The 24,901-nt window shown below is 56.9% G+C and overlaps 9 protein-coding genes across 9 annotated transcripts; 5 read left to right on the top strand and 4 right to left on the bottom strand.

Moving 5' to 3' along the window:
* Positions 1 to 314: 314 nt before the first annotated feature.
* On the top strand, positions 315 to 1,667 carry PHYSODRAFT_524981 (hypothetical protein; the record flags this gene model as incomplete). The annotated part of the gene is made up of 1 exon (XM_009536916.1): positions 315 to 1,667. One exon carries the CDS (start codon positions 315 to 317, stop codon positions 1,665 to 1,667), a length of 1,353 nt encoding a protein of 450 aa, XP_009535211.1.
* A 1,047-nt stretch (positions 1,668 to 2,714) lies between these two features.
* PHYSODRAFT_318611 (hypothetical protein) lies at positions 2,715 to 4,119 on the top strand (the record flags this gene model as incomplete). Its single annotated transcript, XM_009536915.1, has 4 exons — positions 2,715 to 3,224; positions 3,299 to 3,616; positions 3,701 to 3,785; positions 3,860 to 4,119. The coding sequence occupies 4 exons, from the start codon at positions 2,715 to 2,717 to the stop codon at positions 4,117 to 4,119; spliced, it is 1,173 nt and encodes a 390-aa protein (XP_009535210.1).
* Positions 4,120 to 4,268: 149 nt separating this feature from the next.
* Positions 4,269 to 5,810, bottom strand: PHYSODRAFT_361954 (hypothetical protein; the record flags this gene model as incomplete). Its single annotated transcript, XM_009536914.1, has 1 exon — positions 4,269 to 5,810. The coding sequence occupies one exon, from the start codon at positions 5,808 to 5,810 to the stop codon at positions 4,269 to 4,271; it is 1,542 nt and encodes a 513-aa protein (XP_009535209.1).
* Positions 5,811 to 6,089: 279 nt separating this feature from the next.
* On the bottom strand, positions 6,090 to 7,741 carry PHYSODRAFT_352657 (hypothetical protein; the record flags this gene model as incomplete). Its single annotated transcript, XM_009536913.1, has 2 exons — positions 6,603 to 7,741; positions 6,090 to 6,542 (listed from the first exon to the last, which is right to left on the bottom strand). Exons 1-2 carry the CDS (start codon positions 7,725 to 7,727, stop codon positions 6,090 to 6,092), a joined length of 1,578 nt encoding a protein of 525 aa, XP_009535208.1. The 5' UTR covers positions 7,728 to 7,741.
* A 115-nt stretch (positions 7,742 to 7,856) lies between these two features.
* PHYSODRAFT_564554 (hypothetical protein) lies at positions 7,857 to 9,546 on the top strand (the record flags this gene model as incomplete). The annotated part of the gene is made up of 2 exons (XM_009536912.1): positions 7,857 to 8,701; positions 8,776 to 9,546. Exons 1-2 carry the CDS (start codon positions 7,889 to 7,891, stop codon positions 9,544 to 9,546), a joined length of 1,584 nt encoding a protein of 527 aa, XP_009535207.1. The 5' UTR covers positions 7,857 to 7,888.
* Positions 9,547 to 9,644: 98 nt separating this feature from the next.
* PHYSODRAFT_288572 (hypothetical protein) lies at positions 9,645 to 10,876 on the bottom strand. Its single transcript, XM_009536911.1, has 3 exons — positions 10,771 to 10,876; positions 10,340 to 10,684; positions 9,645 to 10,258 (listed from the first exon to the last, which is right to left on the bottom strand). Exons 1-3 carry the CDS (start codon positions 10,816 to 10,818, stop codon positions 9,755 to 9,757), a joined length of 897 nt encoding a protein of 298 aa, XP_009535206.1. The 5' UTR covers positions 10,819 to 10,876; the 3' UTR covers positions 9,645 to 9,754.
* Positions 10,877 to 11,937: 1,061 nt separating this feature from the next.
* Positions 11,938 to 13,496, top strand: PHYSODRAFT_525377 (hypothetical protein; the record flags this gene model as incomplete). Its single annotated transcript, XM_009536910.1, has 3 exons — positions 11,938 to 12,011; positions 12,176 to 12,462; positions 12,526 to 13,496. The coding sequence occupies 3 exons, from the start codon at positions 11,938 to 11,940 to the stop codon at positions 13,494 to 13,496; spliced, it is 1,332 nt and encodes a 443-aa protein (XP_009535205.1).
* A 393-nt stretch (positions 13,497 to 13,889) lies between these two features.
* Positions 13,890 to 15,235, top strand: PHYSODRAFT_549463 (hypothetical protein; the record flags this gene model as incomplete). The annotated part of the gene is made up of 2 exons (XM_009536909.1): positions 13,890 to 14,633; positions 14,713 to 15,235. The coding sequence occupies 2 exons, from the start codon at positions 13,890 to 13,892 to the stop codon at positions 15,154 to 15,156; spliced, it is 1,188 nt and encodes a 395-aa protein (XP_009535204.1). The 3' UTR covers positions 15,157 to 15,235.
* An 8,330-nt stretch (positions 15,236 to 23,565) lies between these two features.
* Positions 23,566 to 23,967, bottom strand: PHYSODRAFT_523993 (hypothetical protein; the record flags this gene model as incomplete). The annotated part of the gene is made up of 1 exon (XM_009536908.1): positions 23,566 to 23,967. The coding sequence occupies one exon, from the start codon at positions 23,965 to 23,967 to the stop codon at positions 23,566 to 23,568; it is 402 nt and encodes a 133-aa protein (XP_009535203.1).
* Between the last annotated feature and the right edge of the window lie 934 nt (positions 23,968 to 24,901).

Raw genomic sequence — 24,901 nt, 5'->3', positions numbered from 1 at the left:
CCTTTATGACATCCAGCCTTGACCATACTGAAGTCAAGATTTTGTTTAACTACTGAAGAAGGGGTGAAGTGCAGGAAGTTCAACCGCCGCCAATGCTGCGTGGATGCATTTTGTCGGACACCTGAACTTGCGATTGTGACGTTGGCGGCGCCCGAGGGTATGTGGATGAAGTCCGAGCTATTCCCATCCAGCCGGAATGCAGCCCGAGTTCAGTGAGCGTTCGGCGTGGTCGTCTCGCCTTGTTCATTCCCCAAGTCGCCACGCTCAAGACACCGCTCGGCATTCTACTCACGAACAAGGCGCAAGTGACCAGCATGTGTGCAGGCAAGAAAGAGGCGTCGTCGGAGCCTCCCAAGTGGTATGAGAACTGCCTGTGGCAGCCCAAGCTCATGTACGCCATCTCCAACGTGCAGCAGTCGTCGGTCGCCATCTTCCTGGCCGTGTACTACCAGCAGACGGCTGGCTTCTCCAAGGTGCAGATCGGCCTGCTGCAGACGCTGCCCTGCGTCTGCGCCATGGTGTCGCCGCCCATTTGGGGAGCTGTGGCCGACTACATCCGCAACCAGCGCCTCGTGCACAACTTCTGCATCATCACGGGCGGGCTGCTCATGTTCTCCATCCAGTACTTCTACTGGTCGTACCATTGGACGCTCGCGGTTCTGGTGCTGGCCAGCTTCCAGTCGATGCCCGCCGGGTCGCTCATGGATCACGCTGTCCTGGATATGATTGAGAAGGTCGGAGGAGAATACGGCAAGCAGCGACTGTTTGGCGCTGTCGGGTGGGGCATGGGCGCCTACATCACTGGCTTGGCGGTTGCTGCTGCGGGCATCTCGTGGGCCTTCAACATTAGCCTCATCTTCATGTTTGCTTCGCTGCTGGTGCTGCGCACGATTCCGCCGGTCAAGCACGGACACCACGGCGATAACCACTCTTCGATGGAGGAAGGCGGAAGGAGCACCCGCCAGCCGTCGTTTGCGGACAACATGCGCCGCATCTACCAGAAGAAGGACGTGGTCATGCTGCTGCTCGTTGTGTGCTTCATGGGCCTCATGTACGGCGTGCTGTCGAGCTTCCTGGCGCTGAACCTGTTCAATTTGTCTGGCGGCAACGCTCAGATCGTGGGTATCGCCATCATGTGCGAGACCATTTCGGAGCTCCCGGCCTTCTTCTTCTCGCACGCTATCATCAAGAAGTTGGGCACGGTCAAGGTGCTGCTGGTCTCCATTGCTGCCTACGCGCTTCGTATCACGTACTATGCTGTCATGACCAATGCCTGGAGCGCCATTCCGTTCGAATTCCTGCACGGATGCACGTTTGGCTTGGCGTGGGCTGCCTGCACGCAGTACATTTACGCTGCTGCCCCCAAGGGCTGCGAAGGAACAGTCATGGGGCTTCTGAACGCGACGCAGAACGGTTTGGCTCGCGCGGTGGGCACGATGGTCGGCGGATACTTCTACCAGAACTATGGTGCACGCGTCATGTGGGCCGTCACGGACCTGGGTGTCCCTCTCGCGCTTATTTTCCTGTCTGCGTTCGCCTACCTCAAGACGGACTACGAGGAGGTCCTCTCGGGCGACGATGTCGAGGCCGAAGAGTCCGAGATGTTCTCCCCGCACCACCACTCGAAGGCGATCAGCTCTGGCGCGCCGTCCTATGACGAGATTTGAGTAAGAGTGAGCGATAACCTTACTTATGTTAGTCAACGGAACAGTCCGTACAAAATACACTTGCATTTCCAAAAGGATTGCCTGGTGCTCACAGGTCGAAGACCTGTGCTTGGTCCCACTTTCCAAAACCGGGTATCAAACCGGGTCTCTCTTTCTTAATTGTAATGTTTAAGCTAATATCTGCCGGAATCGGGTACCCGTCGATAAATGCTAAAATTTATGCACATTATTTACCAAAGGTTGATACTAATCGTTCTTTCTTTACCAAAACCTGCGTCCAAACACTTACAGACGCTCCAGTTCACTATGAGAGCGTCATGACCTCGCTGAAGGCGTATCAATTTGCGCCATAATCGACCAAGCTTAGCTGAAGATGACCAATATGACTTGTCTAGCTGCAGGCTGCATGTTTTACATGTCAATTTGCTCAATACTCAATCACTTAGCCGAAGATGCCCAACCTCGTGTCTCTCGCCAAACCAACCAGCTCAACTCGACAGTGACACGAGCATCGTTCGTTTGAATTAGGCTTTCTTTACCTGCGTTGAAGCGCCCACTTCCAAGGACTGGGCACATTAACGTAGTTCTCATTCCGCACTTTACCCTCAAGTTAAAAGGTCAAGATCAGCGCACCATGCATCTCTCCTTCGTTCCGCTAGCTCTCTTACCTGCAAACTGAATGAAATAGCTCTCTCGTTGCTGGCATCAACGCAGCCATTGGACGCTGACCAGGGTGTTATTCCCGGGCAGATGCTGCGGCTGCGAAGCAGGCGCAGTAGATGCCCACGTTAGAATCAACTAGAGAGTTCGGCTGGTAGTGCTCTTTTAAAATCCTTAAAAGGATTAAAAACAACACAACTTTGGGATTTACTCAATTTTATCATCGTCCATGAAACTATTCGCCGACCTGTGTTCCCTCCCGGAGCAACGAGCATAATCTTTTGAAGTGCATAATCACACATCTGGGTGCAGTGGAGTGTACTTCGCCATCTTACCCCACAATTCAAAAAGCAAAGCCCCACTAAAGCAAACAGACATTCCAGCAAGATGGACGATTCCAAGACGCTGTCCGAAGTGCTCATGTTACTGGACGGCATTGGCAGTCCTGAAAGCGATTCCAGTTCTGTCGCCTCGTTCGTGGAGAGCCACTCCAGTCACGATGACACTTTTAGCACGTGCTCAACTATAGTGCAGCCGCAGCTTAAATCCCCAACAGTATACAAGGACCGAAGGCGCAAGGGAGGACCTGTGCGGTACACGACGAGCCTTCAACGACGCAAGAAAGCGGAGCTGAGATCGTTGAGAGAGGAAGCGCAGAGGTTGAACGCGCAACTGGAAAAACTGCAGCTATCCCGTCTGAGCCGCATTGGAGTTGGTCCAGCTATGACCGACCCTCAGAGCGGTCACTCCAGCGTCTGGTGCAGTCTTGCTATGATCGAGAGCGAGGGCCGTGAGCGTGCGGAACGTACCAATCGAGCGTTGAAAGCAATCATGGCTAACCAACTGCAAGTGCACGCCTCCATTTGCAAGCTGCTTAGGCGCAGCAATGTTCTCGAGGTAAGCTTCGATATCATAGTGTGTATATCTTAGTGTGCCTAACCATTGTGCAATGAACGCGTGAATTACTGCAGGGAATGGACTTCGTGTTCCAGCCACAGCCCACGTCGGGTAGCCCTCTCTTTCAAGTTGACTTCAGCGATGCCATATTATCCGATCAATCGAGTAGTTTGGGACGGTTGCGACTGGAAGTAGATCGAGTCTTCCCGGCCCTCGAAGGAAGCCTTTCAATCACTTGCAGTAGTCAAGCGAAACATCACGAAACTCGTGGCAACTGTGTCGACACCAGCTCAATAGCTCCAATGACGTGCACAGTACAGCAAGCTGGAAATCTGTTATGGCATCACATCACGACCGAGAGGAATACGGACGCACACAAGGCCTTCAGCTTCGTATGTCAACGCTTCATGTACTGGGTCCGACAGATAAAACGTTTGAGCGCTAACGGTTGGCTTTCTCTGGTTTTGTATATGCAGGTACGAACACGAAACCCGAATTCTCTGGAGCGGAACTGCATGGCGTCGCTACCCGACGGAAACGATGCACTGCTGCATCTTGACGGTGTGAATATTGTTCGCAAGTATGAAGAAGCGGATCGGATCGTCTTGGTCGGGACGACTACGTGGTTACGGGAGGACTGCAATTTGAAGACCACCACTGGACAACCATCTCTCCGTCCCCTACAGACTCCCAGAACGCATCCGTGGTGCGAAGCTGCTATCAGCTGCAAGTAAAGCAAGTGGACACGAGGTCGGTTCAACCAGGGGACTTAGCTCGTGTTGAGAATGTGGTGCTGAATTCGATTGGCAAAAAGCTTCGCAACGTATTGCAGTTGCAGCAAAATGTGCTCCTCGATCACGTAGATCCAGTGGTTGTGGTGCAAGCTGCAATTTGACTCCGGCCAACTTGATTGCATAACGAGCAAGTCAATGCAAAGAAAGCGTATTTCACATTTACTTGACTTCATTGATGCAGTTCAGTTGAATATGGAAGATGACACAATGCATGTGAATTCATGAACTCCGGGAGTCGAGTTGCCCCTCTTCAATGCTTCCGCTGCTGCAGTGCTTGGTCCAGCAGCACGTTTTCAATCATGTCGTGACTGGCAGAAATGTTTGCAGCAGTCGAGCTCAGCACAAACTCAGTCAGCGCACCCGTCTTGGCGTCTTCATTCAGCGTTTGGTCGGACAGATCCGGAGTAATGATGTAGCACGTTTGGAGTAGGGTGAAGTCGTCGTCGTCAGCACTGTCGTCGTCGTGCGCGCGAGGCTTGATGACCACGTAGCCTTTCTCCTGGAAATGAATACCGGCGAAGCGCTTATTGGAGAACTCGAGGGGCTCAATGTGCGAGCGCCACACCACCACGACGCGATCTTCCTCGATGTAGCGACGCAGAATCTGCTTGACGTTGAACTCGGCGGTAGTGTTGCTCTTGGCATCGAACATCTCCATGCCGAAGCACTCCACCATCGTATCCTCTGTCGACTCGATCGATCCGGCGGACTTGGAGTGATACCAGCGATACGGGATATCCGTCCCCTTGAAGTGCTGCCACACAGCTTCACCCGTTGCATGCATGCCGAATGGCAGCATCTTGTTGGCGAAGATCTCGAGGTACATGCCGTTGACACCGTCCCGCATCTGGGCGTCGCTCTCGGGAGCCTCAGTGCGGCCGAGACCATTGGCCTCAAACACGGCGTCAACTTCACGGTACGACGCCTCGACACCGGCTAGCAGTGCCTCGAAGATCTTCGCGTCGGCACGAGGATCAGTTGCCCGAGGCACGCGGTTCGTGTGCTTGGTGCGCTTGTTGCTACCGCAGGACTCCATGGCACGCAGCACCGTGCGCTTCCTAAGGATCTGCTCCATACTCTTGGCGATCTTGATCTGGCCTTCGAGCACCATCTTGAGTCGAGCGTTCTCTCGCTCAGCCTTCACTCGGCGCTCGAGCTGGCGAGCGCACATCTTCTCCCAGACGCGGGGCACTCCGTCGGTGGTGCAGTGGCTTGGAGCTAAGGCAGTGGCGGAGCTCGGTGACGGGGCTGCCGCCTTCTCGCCCACTGAAGGGGAGGCGCCGACTTTGCTGCCCTTGATCTCCTGCAGCTTCTGCAGCTCCAGCTCCATGTCGGCCACTTTCTGGCGCAGGTAGAGCAGCTCCAGCTTGCGTTCATCGCGCGCCTTGTTAGGGTTGTAGCTGAGCGGTTTCTTGCGCACGTAGGGCTTCTTCTTGCTCGCGCTGGCAGGCTTGGCGCTGGACGCTTTGGGGGCTGCAGGCTGAGGCGGGCAGGGGACCACCTGGTGACGCTTGAAGCGCTGCGAGATGAGCTTCGGGGTGGGGACGGCGGCCGTCCAGCTGATGTTCTTGATGGCCTTGTCGGCCACTGCAGGCAGCTCCACACTCAGCGCATCCAGCACTTCGGCAGCCTCGGGGTCGTCCAGCAACGGGAGCACGGCGTCGTCGCTGACTTCAACATCGTCTGGGTTTGTAGTCTCATCGGTTGGACCGCCGACCTTTTGCTGGTCGTCCAGGAAGGCCAGCGCCGCGGCCAGCGTCTCATCCGCCTCGCCTTCCAGAAGGAGCGCCATGCTCAGCTCTGCCTCTGCTGCTGCTGGCGCCGCTTGAGGAATGAATGCCCTACATGAGCGGCTCTACTGACATCGAAGATTCTAGGTTCTCTGGGCGTGATGAGTGGACATTTCTTGTGGCACACATGCGAGGATGGGCGTTCTCGTGAGTCTCGTGAGTGAAGGCCCTCATGGGCCATGAGTCATGGCATGAGGGCCCTTCATCAGTCATGCGTCAGCGCCGTCTAAGAGATCTTCAGCACGCATGGATCTATACATATATTAACGAGCGTATCGACCTCAAGCAGCAAGGCTGGAGTTTCCCTGTTGTTTGTTGAGCGCCTGGTCCAGCAGGACGTTCTCGATGAGCTCCTGGCTCGTGGTGGTGTTGGCCGCCACGACGTTCAGCACGAACTCGGTGAAATCCCCCGCTGCGGTCATGTCAATCCGGCAGCCCGCCGCCATTTGCGGCGACACGAGGCTGCACATCTGCAAAACGGTGAAGTCGCCGTGGCCCGGGGCTATCGACGTCGGCCGGCGGGTCACGACGTAGCCCTTGTCGACGAAGCCGAAGCTGGCAAACGAGTTGTTCGGGTCCAGTGCCTGCCCTATGGACACCCACACCACGACCTGCTTGTCAGTCTCCACAAATCGTCTGATCACCTGTTTCACGCGGAAATCCGCCGTCGTCGTTTTGCCCAGGAATTCCATCGTGAAGGCCTCCATGATGGTGTCGGACGAAGTCTCGAGGTGCTGTACGCAACACAAACAGCGTTAGAGATACAACACTACACGTCCAGCTGCACCTCGTACCTTGGTCGCATTCTCGTAGACCACGCCCCGGTGCTTCTCGTTGCCTCGAAAGTGGTTCCACACCGCTGCCGTAACAGCATCGTAGCTAAAGGGCAACACTTTGTTGGCAAACACATCAAGATACATCCCACTGGCCCCTTCACGCATCCGCGCGTCTCGGCAGGGGGTATCCAAGCCCAGCAAACCATTGGTGGAGAACACTGCCTCGAGCTCAGCATAAGCCGTCTCTACGCTCGTAAGCAGCGCCTCGTACGTGTCCTTATCCACCAGGAAGTCCAGCGTGGACCCCTGCGACGACAGATCCCCAGAAGCTCCCACCATTTCAGCGCACCCAGACACTTGCTGCCGGGCTCGCTTCTGCAGCAGCGTCTCCATGCTCTTGGCCAGTTTCACCTGGCTTTCAAGCACGAGCTTCAGCCTCACGTTCTCCCGCTCAGACTTCTCTCGCCGTTGCTGCTGGCGAGTGGCGATGTCCCTCCAGATGAAGGGCATCCTGGACGAGGAAGCCCCGCTTTTGGTGGTCATTGCTCTAGACTCGGCGCCTGACGAAGCGGGCGGCGGTTCTCCATTGCAAATGTCCCGAACGCGTCGACGGTGGCGCATCGTGTCCAGCTCCCTCTCCATCTGCTCCACCTTGTTCCTCAAGTACGCGAGTTCATGCTTGCGTTCGTCCCGCGCGCGATTGGGATTGACCTTCACACGGCGCTTGGTTTTGGCTAGAGTAGTCGTTGCGTTCTTGGCCGCTCGGGAGCCGCGTCGAGCTTGCCCAGATACGTCGGGAGCGCCGACGTTCGCCACCATAGGCAGCAGAGGCGACGGCAGGACGTGCACCGATGCCGGCGGCGCCACCGTTAATGCTGAAGACGTCGCGGTCAATGGGGTAGAGTCGCTGTCATGCTCCGACGAAGAAGAGAGCGTCTCCAGGAGCAATCGGTCCAGCTCTGCGTCTAGTCGGACCTCTCCCCCGCCCGCAGCGCCGAAGCTTCCTGCCCCAGCCGCTGCTGCTGCCGCCACTGCCGAGTTTCCCTGTCCCTGTAGCTCCGAGTCGCTGCCAGGAAGGGCATCTACGTACGACAGCGCGGCCTCCAGCGCCTCCACCTCGTCGTCTCCCAGCAGCAGCGGCATCTCCGACCTGCACCAATTCCCTGTTTCGGAATTTGAGCGCTGCCAATATTGCACAAACAATTACCGTAAACCAATACGCAGATAAGACTCTCCCAGCGGATTAGTATTCATTTTCCCGAGTTGGACCGATGAACTTTTCGCTGGAGGCGGCGGCGACGGCGATGAAGGACGACGACGCCAAGACGCTCGAGGAGGCGCTCTCGTTCCTGGCCGACTGCGAGGCATCGACCGAGTGGCTGCTGGGAGCGGACGCGGCGCTGGACCTGGAGGACGTGGAATTCGACGACTGCATCGGCGAGTTGGACGCGGTGGACCTGGAGTTGCCGACGCTCACGGAGCAGCCGATCCCTGAGCCTGAGAATGCATGCGCCACACAAGATTCCGTCGTGAATCTGCCGCTGGGGGTGGCGTCGTCTTCGTTGGCGCCTTCCAGCAGTGCCATGTCGTCCACTGGTAGCCCCACCTCCTTCACGAGCAGCCCGACTCTGCAGACTCAAAACCCCAAGGGCAAGAAGCTGAAGCAGCCCAGGAAATATTCGAACCGTGCTCGAGACGCGCGACGTGAAGAGCTCGTGTACCTGCGGCAGAAAGTGAAGGACCTGCAGCTGCAATTGGACCAACTGCGCAGCACGCACAAGCCCCAGACAGTGTCGGCGCCGTTTTCGTCCGTTGCGGCTCCTCCGTCCGCGACGGAGCTGAAGGACGCAAAGGCGAAGAGTAGGCTCGCAGCCATGCGCGCGGCCAAGCTTTCTACTAGCACACCGTCTGCAACTTTCTCCTCGGTTGCGGCTCCTATGGCGAGCGCTGCATCACCAGCACACCTGGCCGCCGTGTGGGGCGACATGGCTCAGCGCCAGGCGCAAGAGCGGCAGAAGGCAGAGCGCGAGAACGTGCGGCTAAAGCTGGTCTTGGAAAAGCAGATCAAGATGGCCAAAAGCCTTGAGCGCATTCTCCGGAAGCGCCAAAATGAAAGAGTAAAGTATCCTGATGCCTAAGTTACACGCGGGTTTGTACTGACACCGTTCGTTGATTCAAGGGGATTCTTCAGGTGCTCGGCGGCCCGAGCAAACGCATTCGACGAGTGTCGCCCGCCCCGGGACCTGAAGCGGCTCGCGATGATCGCGCCGACTTTGATATGCTGCTGTCTGGGATCGATAAATCTCGCCAGGAGCTCGACGCCGTGTTCGAAGCCAATGGATTGGGTCGCATGGAAACGGCGCATCGCACAGCAAAGATCGAGCATGACGCTACGCGAGGCATGGTGATGGAGATCTACGCGAACAAGGTCATGCCGTTTGATATGCCTACGACGGGCAAGGCCGTGTGGCGCCATTTTGCGCACTCCATGGACCACATGCCGCACCGCACATACTACGAGAAACAACCGCTGCATATTGAGACGAGTGACGATACCGTCGTCGAGCGCTACGGACTAGAAATGACGGACGGCCACACGGATGGGGACTTTCATGTGAAACACATTATTCGGCGATACGTGGAACACGATCGGATTATTGTCGTTTGGCGCACGATCACGGACACAGTGGAGTTCTCGGCGGAGCCGACCCCGGGGATTCGTTTCCTGGAAAAGGGTTACATCGTGATCAAGCCCCCCGCTACGGGCCAGGAGGACTGCACGCTGATGCAGACTTGCTACATTATTCGCCCAGAAATTCACAACCGCAACAGGCCGGATCTGTCACGCAAGGTCGGAGCACTCACAGACTTTGTGCTAAGTTCTGTGACTGGCAGCATTAGTGCGAGTCATCAGATGATTGAAAACGTGCTACTAAGTGGAGCGCTCAAGAAGCGGATCTAGAGGGGTCCCGTGGTGAAGTGGAATACATGTATCGAAGTGCTTCGTACAAGGTTAGATGTAGTAATATGAAGCCAACGCCGTTGGCACACTGCGTGTTTCAAAAATGCTTACGTTAATTACAAAGTCTCGCATCCGATACTACCACCCAGTCGCTGGTCTGAAACTTCGCGGCCTAGCAACGACACAAGTGTAAGAGTTTAGCGGTACCCTATTCTTGCTGCTGCAACAGGGGTTTGTCTTCGACCACTTCCGCTTGGTCGGCTACCTGCGTCAACGCTATGGGCTCCGCTCGGAAGCGAAGAGCTCCATCCAGCAGGTAATTCTCAATCATTTGGTGGCTTGAGCTAATCGTATGCGACACAGAGTCCAACAAAAAGTCTGTTAGAGTGGTGAGAATGCGCTCGCGGTCGGCAACATGACCGTAAATCTCCGGCCGGAGGACGTAGCACGATTGTATTAGAGCGCCGCGCCGACCACTTGCATTTGGAAGCGCCTTGACCACAGTAAAACACTTCTCGTGGAGGCGGACACCTTTCGTGGGCTCCGCGGAGAGCTCGAGGGCTTCCGAGTACATCGGCCACGCAATCACGACGCGGTGGGGCTGAACAAACTTCCGGCGGATCTGGCGCACACGGAAAGCGGCGGTGGCATTGCGGCTGCCGACGAGTTCCAAGCCGAAGCTCTCCATCAGCGTATCGTCCGTTGTTTCCGTCTTCTACGTGGCAACAGTGGAAGCGATTAGCTCGACCGCCACCGTATATCCAACAAAATGGCAAAAGAAAAAGACTGTTACCTTAAGTTGCTTCTGGTACACGAAGCGAGACGGAATGTGGTCCATCGAGTGAACAAAGTGCTCCCACACGGCGTGACTTGTAGCCTCCACGCTGAATGGGACGACCTTGTTGGCAAAAATTTCCATGACTATAGTGCCATCTTCGCGTCGCACTTGCGCGTCAGCGTACGTTTTCTCCATGCGTGCGAGCCCATTCGCTTCAAACACCACGTCCACCTCGTCCAGAGCGGTCTCCAGTTCTTTTTCCAGACGCGCAAAAATGGCCGCCTCATCCTCTTCCTCAGTCGAAGTAGGCTTCCGGTGCTGCAAGCTCGTTAAATATTTGCCCTGAATCGACTCCATCACCTACGCGTTCGTACATACCAACCCGACCACAGCATTGTTAGCAGGAAGATTTTCTTTTTCTCCTCGGCACATTCGTCACAACTTACCCGTAGACTGGTACGCTTGGTCAACATCTTCTCCAAGCTTTTGGCCATCTTGATCTGGCCCTCGAGGATGAGTTTGAGTCGGATGTTCTCCAGCTCAACGCGGCGGCGCTCCTGGTACTGGCGAGCTGCAATTTCAGTCCAGACGGGGCCCATCGCCGCGTCCTCCTTCATATCTTCCGGCGAGAGGGGCTCGCTGGTCGCGGCATGGCCCTGCAAGGCAGCGAGGGCAAATGCGCCTTCGGTGAACGTCTGCGCCTCTCCGGGGAGAGCCGCTTTCGCCGATGCGGGTGCAGGCGCAGGCGCAGCCAGCGCGCGACGCTGGGAAAGCTGCAGCGTGCGCAGCCTCGCCTCCATCGTCTGCACCGTCTTGCGGAGATAGATGAGCTCCTCTTTGCGTTCGTCACGCGCGCGGTTCGAGTTGTGAGACGACGTTTTGCGCTTCTTGCCGGCGCCGGTGCCCGCGGCGGCGGCGGCCGGCGCCTTCTTCTTGCGCTGCTGCTTGGCCGCGGACGTGGGCGTCTTCTTCACGGGGCTGCTGGTGGCGGTGGCCAGCGCGGGCGTCACGGGGGGGGAGATCTCCTCGCTGAAGCTGGGGCCGACGCTGGGGTTCGCGCCCAGGGGCAGCGCCAGCGGCACGGGCTGCGTCTCGGTGGTCGACGGGATGGGCTCGCTGCGGTTGGCGGACACGGGGCTGTGCTGCTCGTCGTCGGACGGCAGCAGCAGCCGCGAGATGGCGGCGTCGTAGTCGTCGTCCTGGCAGTCGGCCAGCAGGGCCAGCGCCTCCTGCATGAGCTCCTCCTCCTCCTCTAGCTGCTGCTGCTCCATGGCCTCGGCGTCTCGCAGCCTCGCGGCGGCTCGAGGCGAGCGCTCGGTATCGTCGGAGAAAGTGGGGCCGCTCGCTCGGAGGCTGTGCGTCAACTGCGCGCCGGTTGGCTGAAAAGCAGCCTGCTCTCATCATTACGGCTCGGCCTATGCACACCAGCTGGGCCGGCGCCTTGAACCTTCCTGCGGTCAGGTGAGTGGTGGGGATCTGCCCGCGCGACTTGGTTTGTGTATGGAGGACCGGATCTCAGCGCGCATGATAACACATGCGTCACGCACGGCGGACTCGGCCTTGAGTCGAGCTTGAGTCGAAGTTCCGCGTGGCGCTGACCGCCCGAGCGAGCGATGGCGCTGCTGCAGGACGCCGACAACGTGGACGCGCTCGACGCGGCGCTGAACTTCATGGATGCGTACATGTCGTCCGTCGTAGCGCCGGGCGGTGGCAGTCGGCGAGCGGACTCGTCCGAAGAAGACGCCATGGGTCTGGACGAGCTGCTGATAACGACGCTGACACCCTCGTCGCCCTCGTCGTCAGGGGGTACCGCAGCGATTCCAACGCTAATGATGCGATCCAGACACGAAGCCGTCCGCACGTGCTGCCGTCGCCGCTGGCCCCGCTGGCCGCAAACGCGAGGGCCCCCGACGTCGCCAGCGTGAAGGGCAACGGCCGCCTCCGAAGCGGGTGCCGCGGGTCGACATGCCAGCCGTCGAGCGATGCAAAAGTAGCAGCCAAGGACACGGCGAAGAAGCGCAGCAAGGTAAACCCGAACCGGGCTCGCAACGAGCGCAAGAACGAGCTGGCCTACCTGCGTAGCAAAGTCAAGCAAATGGAGACCGAGCTGGGCGAGCTGCATCGCCACCACCGCGTTGGTTCGAGCACCGCATTGACTACGCAGGCGGCACGTCCAGAGAACACGTCATCGACGGCGGTAGCGCTTCCGCACGCCGATGCGACCTTGACCTCCAATGCTGGCCCGCTCCCTCCCTTCTGGCGAGACATGGCTACGCGACAGAAACTGCGGCGGGAGAAGTCGGAGCGCGAGAACGCGCGCCTGAAGCTCGTGCTCGAGGGCCAGATCAAGTTGGCTCGATGCATGGAGACTCTGCTCCAGAAGCGCGCGCGGCAACAGGTTTCCGAGTGCGCGGGCTACGTTAGCAAGGACAGGGTACAGGGGCGGACGCTGGACTTCCTGGCCGATAAGAGCACGTTCGATGCGCTCCTGACGAGCGTCGACGCCGCCTACCACGAGGTGGACGAAGTGCTTGCTCTGAATGGCCTCATCGACAGCGAAACTCCGAGCCGCGACGCGCGCATGCGCGAAGGCGCCAACGGCATGTACCTGGACATCAACAGCAACAAGCTGCTCCCGTTCAGCAAGGAAGCCGTAGCCACTGCCGTGTGGAACCGCTTCAAGGGAAGCGATAAACACCGCTGCAACTTTTACGAGAAGGCCGCCAAGGCACTCGAGTCAGCGGACGACACCGTGATGGAGGACTTCAAGATGGAGTTCGTGGGGAAAACAACGCGCGCAAATTTCCGAGTGAAGCAGGTGCTGCGGCGCTATGTGGAGGCCGACCGCGAAGTCGTGGTCTTCCTCTCGAGCGCGCACTCTCTGGACGAAGGCAAGTTCCGGCCCTTCGCAGGCCTGGGCTTTGCGGAGAAGGCCTACGTGGTCATCAAGCAACCAATGTCGCCGGCGCTACACAAGGGCGGCTTCACGGTGCTGCAGATGTGCAGCCTCGTAGTCCCGCAGAAGGCAGACAGCTGTGTGCAGGACGCGATGGCCGTCGGCGCCTTCACGGAGTTCGTGCTGAACGTGATCGTCGCGAACGCCACGGTCAGCCAGGAGAGGATCGAGAACGTGCTGCTCGACGAGGCCCTGAAGCGATCGCGGGTAGAGTGACCAACAACGGCCAGAGTTGCCGTAGAGTGAGCTGCAATAGCTTGTACAATATATTCACAGCATTACACTGTACAGGCCTGCGGGCCTTGAGCACGATCAAGCGAGGATTCTTGCGAGGTCCTGGTACACATGCTGTAAAGCGCCTTTCGTCAGCTATCACGATAGACAGGCTTCGCAGGTTCAACACGCGTGTTGGGCAAAGACGGTCACATTCCAATTTGACCGCTACCGCAGAGGCGATCGCGCGCGACGCTGCCGTCGAGCATGTCGATGGACGTTCGGCAGGAGTCGATGGAGGAACCATCGTCGGCGCTCTCGCAGCTGCTTCTGCTGGATGAGGACGACGAGTCCGATGGACAGGAGTGGGGCGAGCAGGAGGCAGAGCTGCAGGAGATGCTCGAATCGCTCTCGCGGGGACCGACGAACGCCCGGCCGCTCCGCGGAGGGAAGAGCAAGCGGCGTGCGCGCAACGATCGCTTCGACGAGCTGGAGTTCCTGCGCAGCAAGGTGCAGCAGATGGAGGAGGAGCTGCGGACGCTGCGCCTGCAGCACCTGGACACAATGGTGCCCGTGCCGATGCCTTCGGCTCCCACCACCACGCTGGCATTCTCTAGTCAAGCGTTTGGCTTCCCGGTACCGCCTCCAGAAGCGCCAGAAACACCACCTATCTGGGACTTGGCTGCTCGCCAGCAGCGTTGGCGCGAGAAGGCTGTGCGCGAGAGCACGCGGCTGCGGATGGTGCTGAACACCCAGGCGAGTCTCGCCCGAAGCATGGAAGTCGAGCTAGGCAAACGCATTCACCAGCAGTTGATGGGCCAAATGTGCCACTCCAATTGCATGCCAGAGCTGGAGCGTGGTCCAGACTTTGCGCTAGAAACCGAGACGGCCGAGTCACTTCGGCGCGGATTGGACATGGCGTTTGACGAGATGGACGCCGTGTTCGACGCAAACGGCTTGAGTCGCCTGGAGACTCCGTCCACCGATGCAAGGATACAAGAAGGCGCTAGCGGCATGTACCTCGACATCTTTGCCAACAAAATTCTCCCCTTCGACTTCGAGACCGCGACGACGGCGACATGGAATCACTACCGAGGGGTGGAGCGACGTCGAGGGAACATTCACCAGACCTTGACTGAGGTATGTTGGTGCTTTTTGCTGTGTGTTTTGATGAGTGCTCGTGGTAACTTACGGTCTCGTATCTGTGCGATATTGCCAGGGCGAGGAGGAGGATCCTGACACCGTCATGGAAGAGGTTGCGATGAAGTTCACAGGCAAATCCACCAACGCTGTGTTCCGCGTGAAGCAGGCGCTTCGTCGGTACGTCGAAGAGGATCGACAGGTCGTGGTGTGGGTCTCCAAGGCTGAAGCGGTGGAGCAACCAACCTCTGCTTACGCAAACTTCTCGTTCGTCGATAAGGGCTACGTTGTGGTCCGGAGGCCAGCATTCCCGGAGCTAGATCAATCCTCCTCCACAACGCTGCAAATATGCTGTCTCATTTCCCCACAAATGGCGAGAGGCTGCGTGCTGGACGTGACAACTGCTGGAACATTCACAGAATTCGTGTTGAGTGTCATGGTGGCCAGTATAACTGCCACACAGGAACTGGTCGAGGGCATGCTTCTCGAGGAAGCGCAGCAATTGCTTCAGCAGCGAGGGTAAATCAAACATGAGCATGTTGTTGTTCGGAACTAATATTAATACATAGTACTACAGTACTAGTACTAAGTAGTAAGATTTCAATAATATTCTTCTTGGTAGCACTATGACTAGGGCTTCGTGGGGGCTGAGATAGCAAAAATACAGAACAGATATATGCACAGCGCACACGACTTAGGCGCGCCGCAAATGCGGCGCACCAGTCGCCCGCGCTGTGCGTATTATATTATGAACATCCACAACTACCAGATAAGCAGGCTTTTAAGTGCAATAACACACGATAACACCAATTTTCTTTCTTACCCCCGCGCTGTTAATAACCAAATTCGAGCAAACTATTAGTTACCTCCCAAACACTTACTGTAACTTCGTCCTGGTGTTGCGACTGCGGGTCGGGCGTGAGAAGAGGAAATGATGCGATTGATGCTTCCTCACAGCTTCATGCGACACCGAATTAATTCTGTGCCGGCTGCGTAGCAGCATACCTTACGGTCAGGGCTTGATAGTAGCGGTAGTTCTTTCCTAACTACTACCAGTAGTATTCCAGTAGAAGAAAACGAATTACTAGTTACTGGGGCTTTTCGCTCAAGCGTTCCTAGCTACTATAGTAATAGTACTATAGTACTATCAAACAACTTGCAAAAAGCGGTCCACAGACTATTTATACATATTATTTTTGGCAGGTTGTCATGAAATGGTTAAACTGTAATATTTTATATCATTTAAGGGTGTGACTTTGTTGGTGGTTCACATGCGAGACCATCTGTAGGCAAACGCGGACGTGCGTTGTAGTAAATAGAAAATCTCGCGATGTACCAACGACAAACGACACCAAAGCGTATTAGACCCTGTACTTATTACCGCGATTGAGCATGAAGAGGGGCTTACGACAGTTTTTCTTATTATGCCGAGCAGCAACTTGCGTACCAGCGGCAGTGCTAAACTATTGACATCATCAACAATCACCGTTTTCTCACCGTAAGTAAACCCGTGTGGAGCTTTTGGCTGTGGGATACACTCGGCAGGCGAGAGGTTCGCAAGCAAACGTACCTGTATGTGTCATTCAAGCTGGTACAGTTGGCCAACCTCAGCAGTAACTCGATAGTATTATTGGGGCCGTGGATGCGTTATTAATACTGGTTACTTTAGTAATAGTGGAATCAGAAAGTGTCGAGTTACTGGTTACTATAGAAGAAGTAATAGTACTATAGTACTGTATTCTACTGATATCATGAATTACTACCAAGCCCCGCTTACGGTACACATGCTATATCAGTATATACTAACACACATATGCCATTCTGGCGCAACGCTAAGGGGGTGTTTCTTTCGGGGAAAAGGATTCCGGACCGTTTTGCAAATCATGAAAAACGTGGCTTTTTCATGCAATTGTCGGCAGAAGGAGGTAAGACTAAAAAGTGCATGGGCCAGTCATTTGCACCTTGGTTGGTAAATCTTGTAACTCGACCGCGAAATGGTGTTCTCACTTTTGACTCTGTCTACTTTTTGTTCATTTTACGCATCTGGTTTAATAAGTCGCCCAAGAAACATCCATTCCACACCGAAGGCCACCTCCGCGCGGACATCCCCGCGAAAGAATCACAAAGTGAAGAGGCCCCCTCGAGCGATGAAGACGAAGAAGTTCCAAGCCGCGAAGACGGAGATGATGATCAAGATGAGGAGGTGCCAAGTGACAGCGAAGACAGATTTTCTGCGAAGCTGAACGCCCCGTCGAAGAAGCGCAATGCAGCGGGGCTGCCGTATCTTTAGCGTCAGAGGAAGACGTAATAGACTCACAAAATCTCAGCTTAAGATAGCCCGTTCTAATATCAGAACGTACGAGTCCGTACACCTTACGGACTCCAAGAGTCAACCCTTAACTCTTAACTGTGAATCTCAAAACCGAATGTATTTCCCTTTATCGCGGCCAAGCCGCCTACGGTGTAAATGTATCCGGTTCACTATCTAGCACAGTGAACCCTGGTCATATGCATAATCAGTGGCTCTGAACCCGTGTACTGGTTCTCCTACTGATTTAGGTTAGACAGTGTGTACCCACTTCGTAACCCTTCGGGTAACTCTCGTGTAACCCCGTTACACCCTCCCCCACCAAACCGTGGACACGGGTGTTCACGCTTAACGGTCAACCTCCGGGTCTTGTTCCGTCAAGCCTCCCTCTCGAACGAGTCAATCCACATCGCGTGGACGTCTCTGAGAACTTCTCGGTGCAACGCGCCATCACATGACTTCAAGTCATAAAGCCTTTTGGTCTTTCGACCGCAGACAGCCTCTCGGGAGATCCGCCTCGGAGCCTCGCTCCTCTCATGCTGCTGCACTGCGTGCCTCCGCACCTCCGCGAACGCCAGCGCCCGCGCGCACACTCTCGACGTCTTCCAGGCTCTCGGTGTCCGAGTACTTCACGGCGCAACGCCTGAAGCGCAGCTCGCAGCGCGCAAGCCCCAGCTCTCCTCGAGCACCAACCCGCCAGATCACGGATCCTAGGGAACTCTTTGGTGAAGAGGGCGAGGTGGACGAGTCCATGCTGGGTTCTCCGAACCGAGGAGACGCGTCCCCACCCACGCGACACTTCGCCCACACCGTCGACACGTCGTGAAGAAGGCTCGCCGGCCCCAGTTGGCTCTTCAAGCCGTCGCGATCAGGAGCGCCCCGCGCGCACGCCTCCACCTGGAGAGCGCGCTGCGCCATCGAGAGAGGAGCCGCGGCCGCCGCTGCGAACTCCAAACCCGTTCCCTGTACGCTCTTCCGGCCTCACCGAGCTGCGCGCGCTCACTGAGCCACGGTATTCGCCGCCTCGTGGTGATGACGTGCCCCTGGGTTCCGTCATTTCCAACCCTTTGGACGAAGCTCAGTCCGAGCAGGCTGTGGCGCAGATGGCTTCCATGCGCTCCCAGCGCCCTGAGCGGCGACCTCTGCTGAACCCCAGCATTGCCGACTACGGCTTCCGGCCTCGCGACCCCGCGGAGGCTTGTCGCCAGGCGTTCCAGCAGTCTCTCGCGCTGCACGCCATTGGTCCCGCGGCCTGTATTCCGGAGGAGCTCGCACTGCGTACGTCTCTGCGAGAGCGACTCCTCACTCCACAGTCTACGACTGTCGCGGAGTATCGCGAGAGGCTACGGCTGCAAGCCCAGCAGAAGTCCGTGCCCGCCATGCGGACGTACCCGGTGGTACTTAGGCCGGGGGAAGACTCAATTGAGTACGAAGCTCAGTTCGAGTCTTGGGCCGAGCACAGCCGGAAGCTCAGCTCCATGGATGCTCTCCGAGCCAGCTTCAGTGAAGTGGATGTTCGCATTGAACGCAAGCTCCGCTTCGATTTCGCGAAGGTCCGAGCCAAGCGCAGTCTCTCGGCACTCACCCAGCCTCAGACCCAGTTTAGCGCTGCGCGCTTCGCTCCTTCGAGCACTCCAGCCGCTCCTTCCCGCGCGAGAGAGTGAGCGCTGTGGCTCAGGGCCAGCCTCGGAGCAATGTGGCTGACCTAGCAGCTCCCCAGCTTATTGCCGGGAAGCGCGGGACGGCCGGCGTGCCGGCCTTGAGCCCTCGGGGCGCTGGTGATCAAGCTGATCAAAAGCGTCCACGACGTCTGGGCAGTCTTGGCGGAGGGGCACCCCAAACTCCCATGAGTTCTCGGAATGAGGGTACCCTCGCCATTTCACCAGAAACTGGTTTTGACCCCGGCACCGCCGCTTCCCCAGGAGGCGCTCCGCATGGTAATGTAGATTCCCATGCTCATCGAGCAGGGCCGGTGGAGGCCGCTGTGGGGCCCTTTGCGACTCAAAGTGAGCTCTTGGAGGTGCGGCAGCAGGCGGGTCGCCTTCGGGATCATATCCATGACGTTGGTGCGCGTCTGGGCCGGACTACCACCGAACTCGACGAGCTCGCCGAGCGGACGCGATGGATCGAGGTGCCTCGAGCGGTCTGGGACCGCATTGGGTCCCTGGAGGACTGGGTGCAATACTATCGCGATCGCTATGAGCAACGTGGCCGGGAGCTCGGGGAGCAACAGCGTCAGCAGGCTGTGCTTCAGGGTCAGCTCGACCTGCAGGCTCCGCCTGCTGCGCCTGCGGCTCTTGCTGTGCCCGCGGCACCTCGCTCTCTATTTGGGAATGTTAGCCACACGAGGAGCCACCGCAAGGGGTGCGTCAAGTACAGCCACCGGAATGCTCGACGACACCCGGCGCCGAATCTTCCGCCTGTGCCTGCGGTGCCCGTGTCGATGGTCGCGTCATTGACGCCTGCAACTGCGTCCTCGACGACCGCGACCTCCGCGTCTATCACCTCGTCACCCTCGGTGCCTCCATCTGCACCTGCATCGGGTCATGGTACGGCTTGAGCAAGCCCACGCAGAAGACGGGGTGCGTTCGCATCTTCTTCGGAAGATTGAGCGTGTACGCATGGCTCTTCTTGGCCACAACCTTGAAAGGTCCGATGAAGCGCGGGCGCAACTTCGTCTTGAAGACGGCTGACACTGCATGTGTAGGTAGGTTCTTTGCATTAAGCAACACCAGGTCCCCGACCTCATAACTTTCAACATTACCTCTGCCCCTGGCATCTGCATGTTCCTTTTGCTTGTCTTGGCTCTCAGCCATTGCGTCACGCATATGTCGTAAGACACTCAGACGCGTCGACAAGAAAGCGTCAACCTGTTTACGAACAATAGCCGGGCTGACATCGGCTAGCCGATCAGCTAAATCGACTTTTCCCCCCCACCAATCCCGAGGCCACCACGTGGCGGCGTCAGCAGGACGCGGGGATGAGACAAGTAGAACGGCGTGTAACCTGTCGAGGCGTGCACGACGTTGTTCAACGCAAACTCAACGAGTGGCAGCATTGCGCTTCGGTGTCTCGGCGCAAATGCTGCGGAGCACGTCCTCGACGACGCGATTCACGCGCTCTGTCTGACCATCGGCCTGTGGATGGTCTACCGTGGACATGTCCGCACTCCAGATGTTGCCCGTGAAGTGGGAGTCTCGGTCCGAGATAATCGACCCAGGGAGTGTTGTCGAAACACTAGGTCCAAGAACAACGTTGCTGTACCTTTACCATCGATGGTATCCGGCACAACCGCAATGTGAGCCATCTTGCTCAGTCGGTCCACGAAGACCACGACGCCTGTGCTGCCCGCCACGTCCGCCGGCAGGCCAAACACAAAGTTCTTACTCATGGAATGCCAACAGCCTGAAGGGACAGGCAAACTCGCCAACGGCGCTGCGGCATGAGGTGACGACTTCACGCGCTGACACGTCTCGCACGTGCGCACATAAGTGCTCGCCCACTTGTACAGCTTCGGCCACCAGTAGTGGGTGCTCACTAAGCTGTAGGTCTTCTTACGGCCAAGATGGCCAGCCAGAGGCGTGTCGTGGGCCTCATAGAGGATGCGATACTTCAGATCCTCGTCATGATGGATGACCACGCGGGAAGTATCCTCGGGGCCGGTGTTGTAGAACAACAGGCCTCCATCGAGGGATTAACGGTGACAATTCCATGTCCGAGTCTTGAAACCCCTTGCTCCCCAGAGCCTTCAGCAACGCGACACAAGTGTCGTCCTTGGCATATGCAGTTCGGATCAGATCAGGTAATGACAAAGTCACGGTCGTTACATGAGCCGGCTTATAATCCGGCCTGCGCGACAGCGCGTCCGCAAGGACATATTGCCTGCCAGGCTTGTGCTTCACCTCGAGGTTGTACTCCGCGAAGAAGGACAGCCAGCGGGCCATCCTTTGCGAAAGGTGAGGTGACTGAGGCACAGTGCTTAACGACGCATGATCCGTGTAAATCACAAACGGCTGAGAGCCCAACAGGTGTATCAGCAGCCAGCGGTTTGCGGCGCTGCCTCCTCTTCATGGACACCGTCCACCCTGAAGAGCCCCGTGATTTCGCGTGCGTCTTGACGCCAGGTGTCACCACCTCGTTCAGCTCCAGGGGAGCCCCAGTGTCTTTACCGACACTCAGCGAGGAGCTGCACGATCCGCAGCCTCCACTCTGTGGATTACGTGCCACTCCACGATCTTCATCCGGGCAAAGCCCCTTGTTCTTCGGCATCGTGCCCACCGCGCCGTCGCTGGCACGCAGCAGGGCGTCGACCTGAGACGCCCGCCCGCTCAGCGGAATTCGTGCCGCTCCACCTGCCATCCGCGAGCCACGCTCGGAACGCTTGTTCTCGACACACTCAGTGTTCATCAACTTGGAAACTTCGATGTCCAGCACATTGACTGACTCGGTCCAGTGCTCGTGCCAGAAGCGCTTCTGCTTCCTAGCAGAGGTGGGTTCATGACTCGCCAATGCTCCGCCAGGAGAGAAGTGCGTAGCATCAAGGGTCTTCCGCTCCAATCGATCCAAGACTCATGGCGTTCCAGCCACGCCATGCCAAGGATGAGATCATATCTCGAATCGAGGTCTAAGACCAGACAGCGTTCCACGCTATCAAAATCCAAAAACTTCACGCCCAGGTCCACAGGGACCTTAGGCACCGTGCCACGAGTGCCCGTCGCGAGACGAACAGTGACGATGTCACTCCCGCGCGCTACCAGCGCCTCAGCATAAAGCTGACTTCCGTCCACCGTAGAACGCCGGGCGTAGTTACCCGACGCTCCCGAATCGATCAAAATCGTCCATGGTTTGGTGAAGCCCTTCATCCAAGCTTGGACAACTAGCAAGCCCGGCTTGCATACACGTTCCGTGTTAGAGAGTACGGCTCTCTTCGGGGCTAAGTCTTGTCGACCTCCACCTCGCCGAGGCTCAATAGAACTTAGTTCTTCCCCAGTAGACCACCCCGCGCCTACTGGGACTTCTTGTTTCCCCGAGACAAACCAGAGCCCTGGCTCAAACTGGAAGAGCGGCTTGACGAAGCCTGGCGCTCATGGCGCAGCGGGCACCCAGCACGAAGGTGACGGGTGTCACCACAGATGAAGCATCTGCAGATACCGCGACGCTGCTCAGCAGCACGAAGCTCGGCTTCTACGTCTTCAGCATAGCTGAGGTCCATGGGTTCGAACCACTCGACGCGCTAGCGTAAGACGTATTCCACCCAAGTCTCGACGACTTAAAGTTGTGCTCCGCAATCAATGCGATGCTCACAGCCTCTTCAAAAGAGCCCGAGAGGGTTCGGAACACCTCCGTCCCGGCAACACCAGTGCGAAGGCCCTCCATGAACACCGTAACGGTGACTGCCTTCGGCAGGGAGTCCGCAGACATACCAGCAATGAGAGTTCTTAACTCTTGGACATAGTCCATCAACTCCTTCTTGCTCTGCCTGGTCGCCAGGAAGCGTGAGCGCACGCGATACGCCTCGTTAGGCGGAGCAAACACTCGGGACAATTGCTGTTTCAGCTGATCCCACCTCGACCGACGTCCCGGACGTTAGTGCCCACTCCCTCGCTCGCCCACCGAGTTTCGAGATAGCTAGTGTCACGCGCTACGACTCCGTCCGGAGTAGAGCTGAGCTCATAGCCATCTCAACCTCACGGATCCAAAGCATCAAGCTTTCACCCTCCTTGCCTTCGAAGGTCTTCACGCTCAACATGAGCGGCTTGGGTCTTGTTCCCGCGTCGAATGACGAAGCGGGCGCTTGGGGCGCCGCGGCCGTCGCCATCCTCTGCTGGAGGTGCTTTAGCAGAGCATTCTCGTATCTTGAAAACGCCTCGAGACGCGCGTTCACCGCATCGGGGCCTTGCTGCGCAAGTTGCGTCACGCCCTCCGGGCTCAGCAAGGACATAAGCTTTTTAAGCGCATCCTGCTGGTTCGGGGGCAAGTGAGCAAACTGCTCCATCCTCCACAGAGGGTCAGCCTATACAGATTCATCTACGCCGTCATTAACTGAAATAGCTCTTGTGCAGCGGGGCTGCCCTAGCTTTAGCGTCAGAGAAAGACGTAACAGACTCACAGAGTCTCAGCTTAAGATAGCCCGTTCTAATACCAGAACGTACGAGTCCGTACACCTTACGGACTCCAAGAGTCAACCCTTAACTCTTAACTGTGTGAATCTCAAACTGAATGTTTTTCCCTTTATTGCGGCCAAGCCGCCTAAAGTATAATTTGATGTCTTCCTCGACTGCCTCCACACGGCGGCGGCAAATCCCAACAACTTAACGGGTTGTGGAGAAAATAGAAACTGATCATTTGTCTCTCGTCTTCTCGGAGACCGCCTTAGCAGCCCACACATGCACATGCACGCCTAGTGAACCCACAGCCTAGTTCGATCAGACTACTTACAACCTAGATACACACTGACATCTTACTTCTCGCATCTCACTGGGTGGGTACAACCCAGGTCACTTCCTCCTTTTTCGACGACCGCGATCAGGCTGGCGTCGCTCGGTGTCTTCAATAGGGTCATCCGGTGATAACTTCGTCCACATGCGACGCGCCAGGTGATCCGGTCGGGACTCGGCCACAAACTTACGAACAAGCTGCGGAACGTTTAAAGATGACAGACGCTAGTTCCCATGATGCTTGTTCTGCATCGAGTCCAATCCACTGCACAAAAACCTCCCATTGCTGGGTTTGTTGCCCCAATCTGTAATCTAGGAGCTTGTCAACGAGGTGACCCCCTTCGCCATGAAGAGCGTGCGCAACCAGATCCTCGGTGACGCCTCGGCCAGCCTCACGGTAAAACTTGAGCCGCGAAGCATGGCGAACAGTGACTGTATACGGAGCGCAGATATCCTGTACCTCAAACGTATAATCGTTGAGGGAGCGCACCACACGTATTGGACCCCGCCAATGCAGAGAAAGCTTGCTTCCACCTTTGATCGCCGTAGCTGCAAGGACAAAATCCGCAATTGAAAACTCTGCTGGCATCTGTGTCAATACCGATCCCCAGTGATCCAGGCTCGCATCCACCACCAATGCAAGATCATACTCTGCTTTTGGATGGGCCAAAGGCACCATCGCCAGAAGTCGAGCCTTCACCTGCGCCAGACTTTCTTCTTTCTGCGCGCCCCATCTAACACTTGAAAGCTGCACTTTAGAAAGCTGACGCTTAGTTCGATGACCACTGGCTTGCATGGCCTACTCGAGAATGTTGTACAGTGGAGCTGCGACCCGCGCAAACTCTGGAATACTGGCCCTCATCCAATTCACAGCACACACGAACTGCTGCAAATCGGCTGCTGTCGATGGTGATGACATCTCAACGAGACCCTGAACTCGCTCTGGGCTATGCGTCACTTCTGCCGCCGAGATAACTTTTCCGCACCAGGTAACTTCCTTCACGAAGAACTGGCACTTCGCAGGATTGAGTTTCAGTCCATACTTAGCACACCGCTGCAGCACTTCCTCTAGCCATTCCATAAGCTCGTCCTCTGATTCTGCGTAGCCGAGAATATCATCGAGCCATACGAGAACACCACGATAGAGCGGGTCGCCAAAGATCAATTCAACAACGCTTTCACAATAAGCGACTGCATCTCTCTCACCCATTGGCACACGTGTGGAGGTATACATTCCCCGATGCGTCATGAAGGTGCAAATCTCTCTCGAATCGGGGTGCAATGGCAACAGCCAATACCCTCGAAACCAGTCACACACAAAAAACACCTTCGAACCCGCCACGTGCGTTATGACGACATCAATTTGTGGCATCGGCCACTGCATTGGGATAGTCTGCTCGTTCACCTCTCTTGAGTCAATGCACTTTCGAAAATCGGCCGGGGGTGCCTTTGGCACAATGCGTGGAGCCGACGCCCAGCGACTGCTGTGGTTTCGCTCAACGAGTCCCAGCTCCTCGAGTTCA

This window comes from Phytophthora sojae (assembly GCF_000149755.1).
Source record: "Phytophthora sojae unplaced genomic scaffold PHYSOscaffold_10, whole genome shotgun sequence".
Taxonomy (NCBI): domain Eukaryota; phylum Oomycota; class Peronosporomycetes; order Peronosporales; family Peronosporaceae; genus Phytophthora; species Phytophthora sojae.
This window is presented reverse-complemented; position numbering and strand designations above follow the sequence as displayed.

Excerpts from the sequence above, each read along its gene's own strand:
- PHYSODRAFT_288572 (XM_009536911.1), bottom strand. The coding sequence starts at position 10,818 with ATGGCCAAAAGCTTGGAGAAGATGTTGACCAAGCGTACCAGTCTACGG. Across the intron at positions 10,685-10,770 it reads CCAAGCGTACCAGTCTACGG|GTGATGGAGTCGATTCAGGG; the intron begins GTAAGTTGTGAC and ends ACGAACGCGTAG. Across the intron at positions 10,259-10,339 it reads TGTACCAGAAGCAACTTAAG|ACGGAAACAACGGACGATAC; the intron begins GTAACAGTCTTT and ends GCCACGTAGAAG.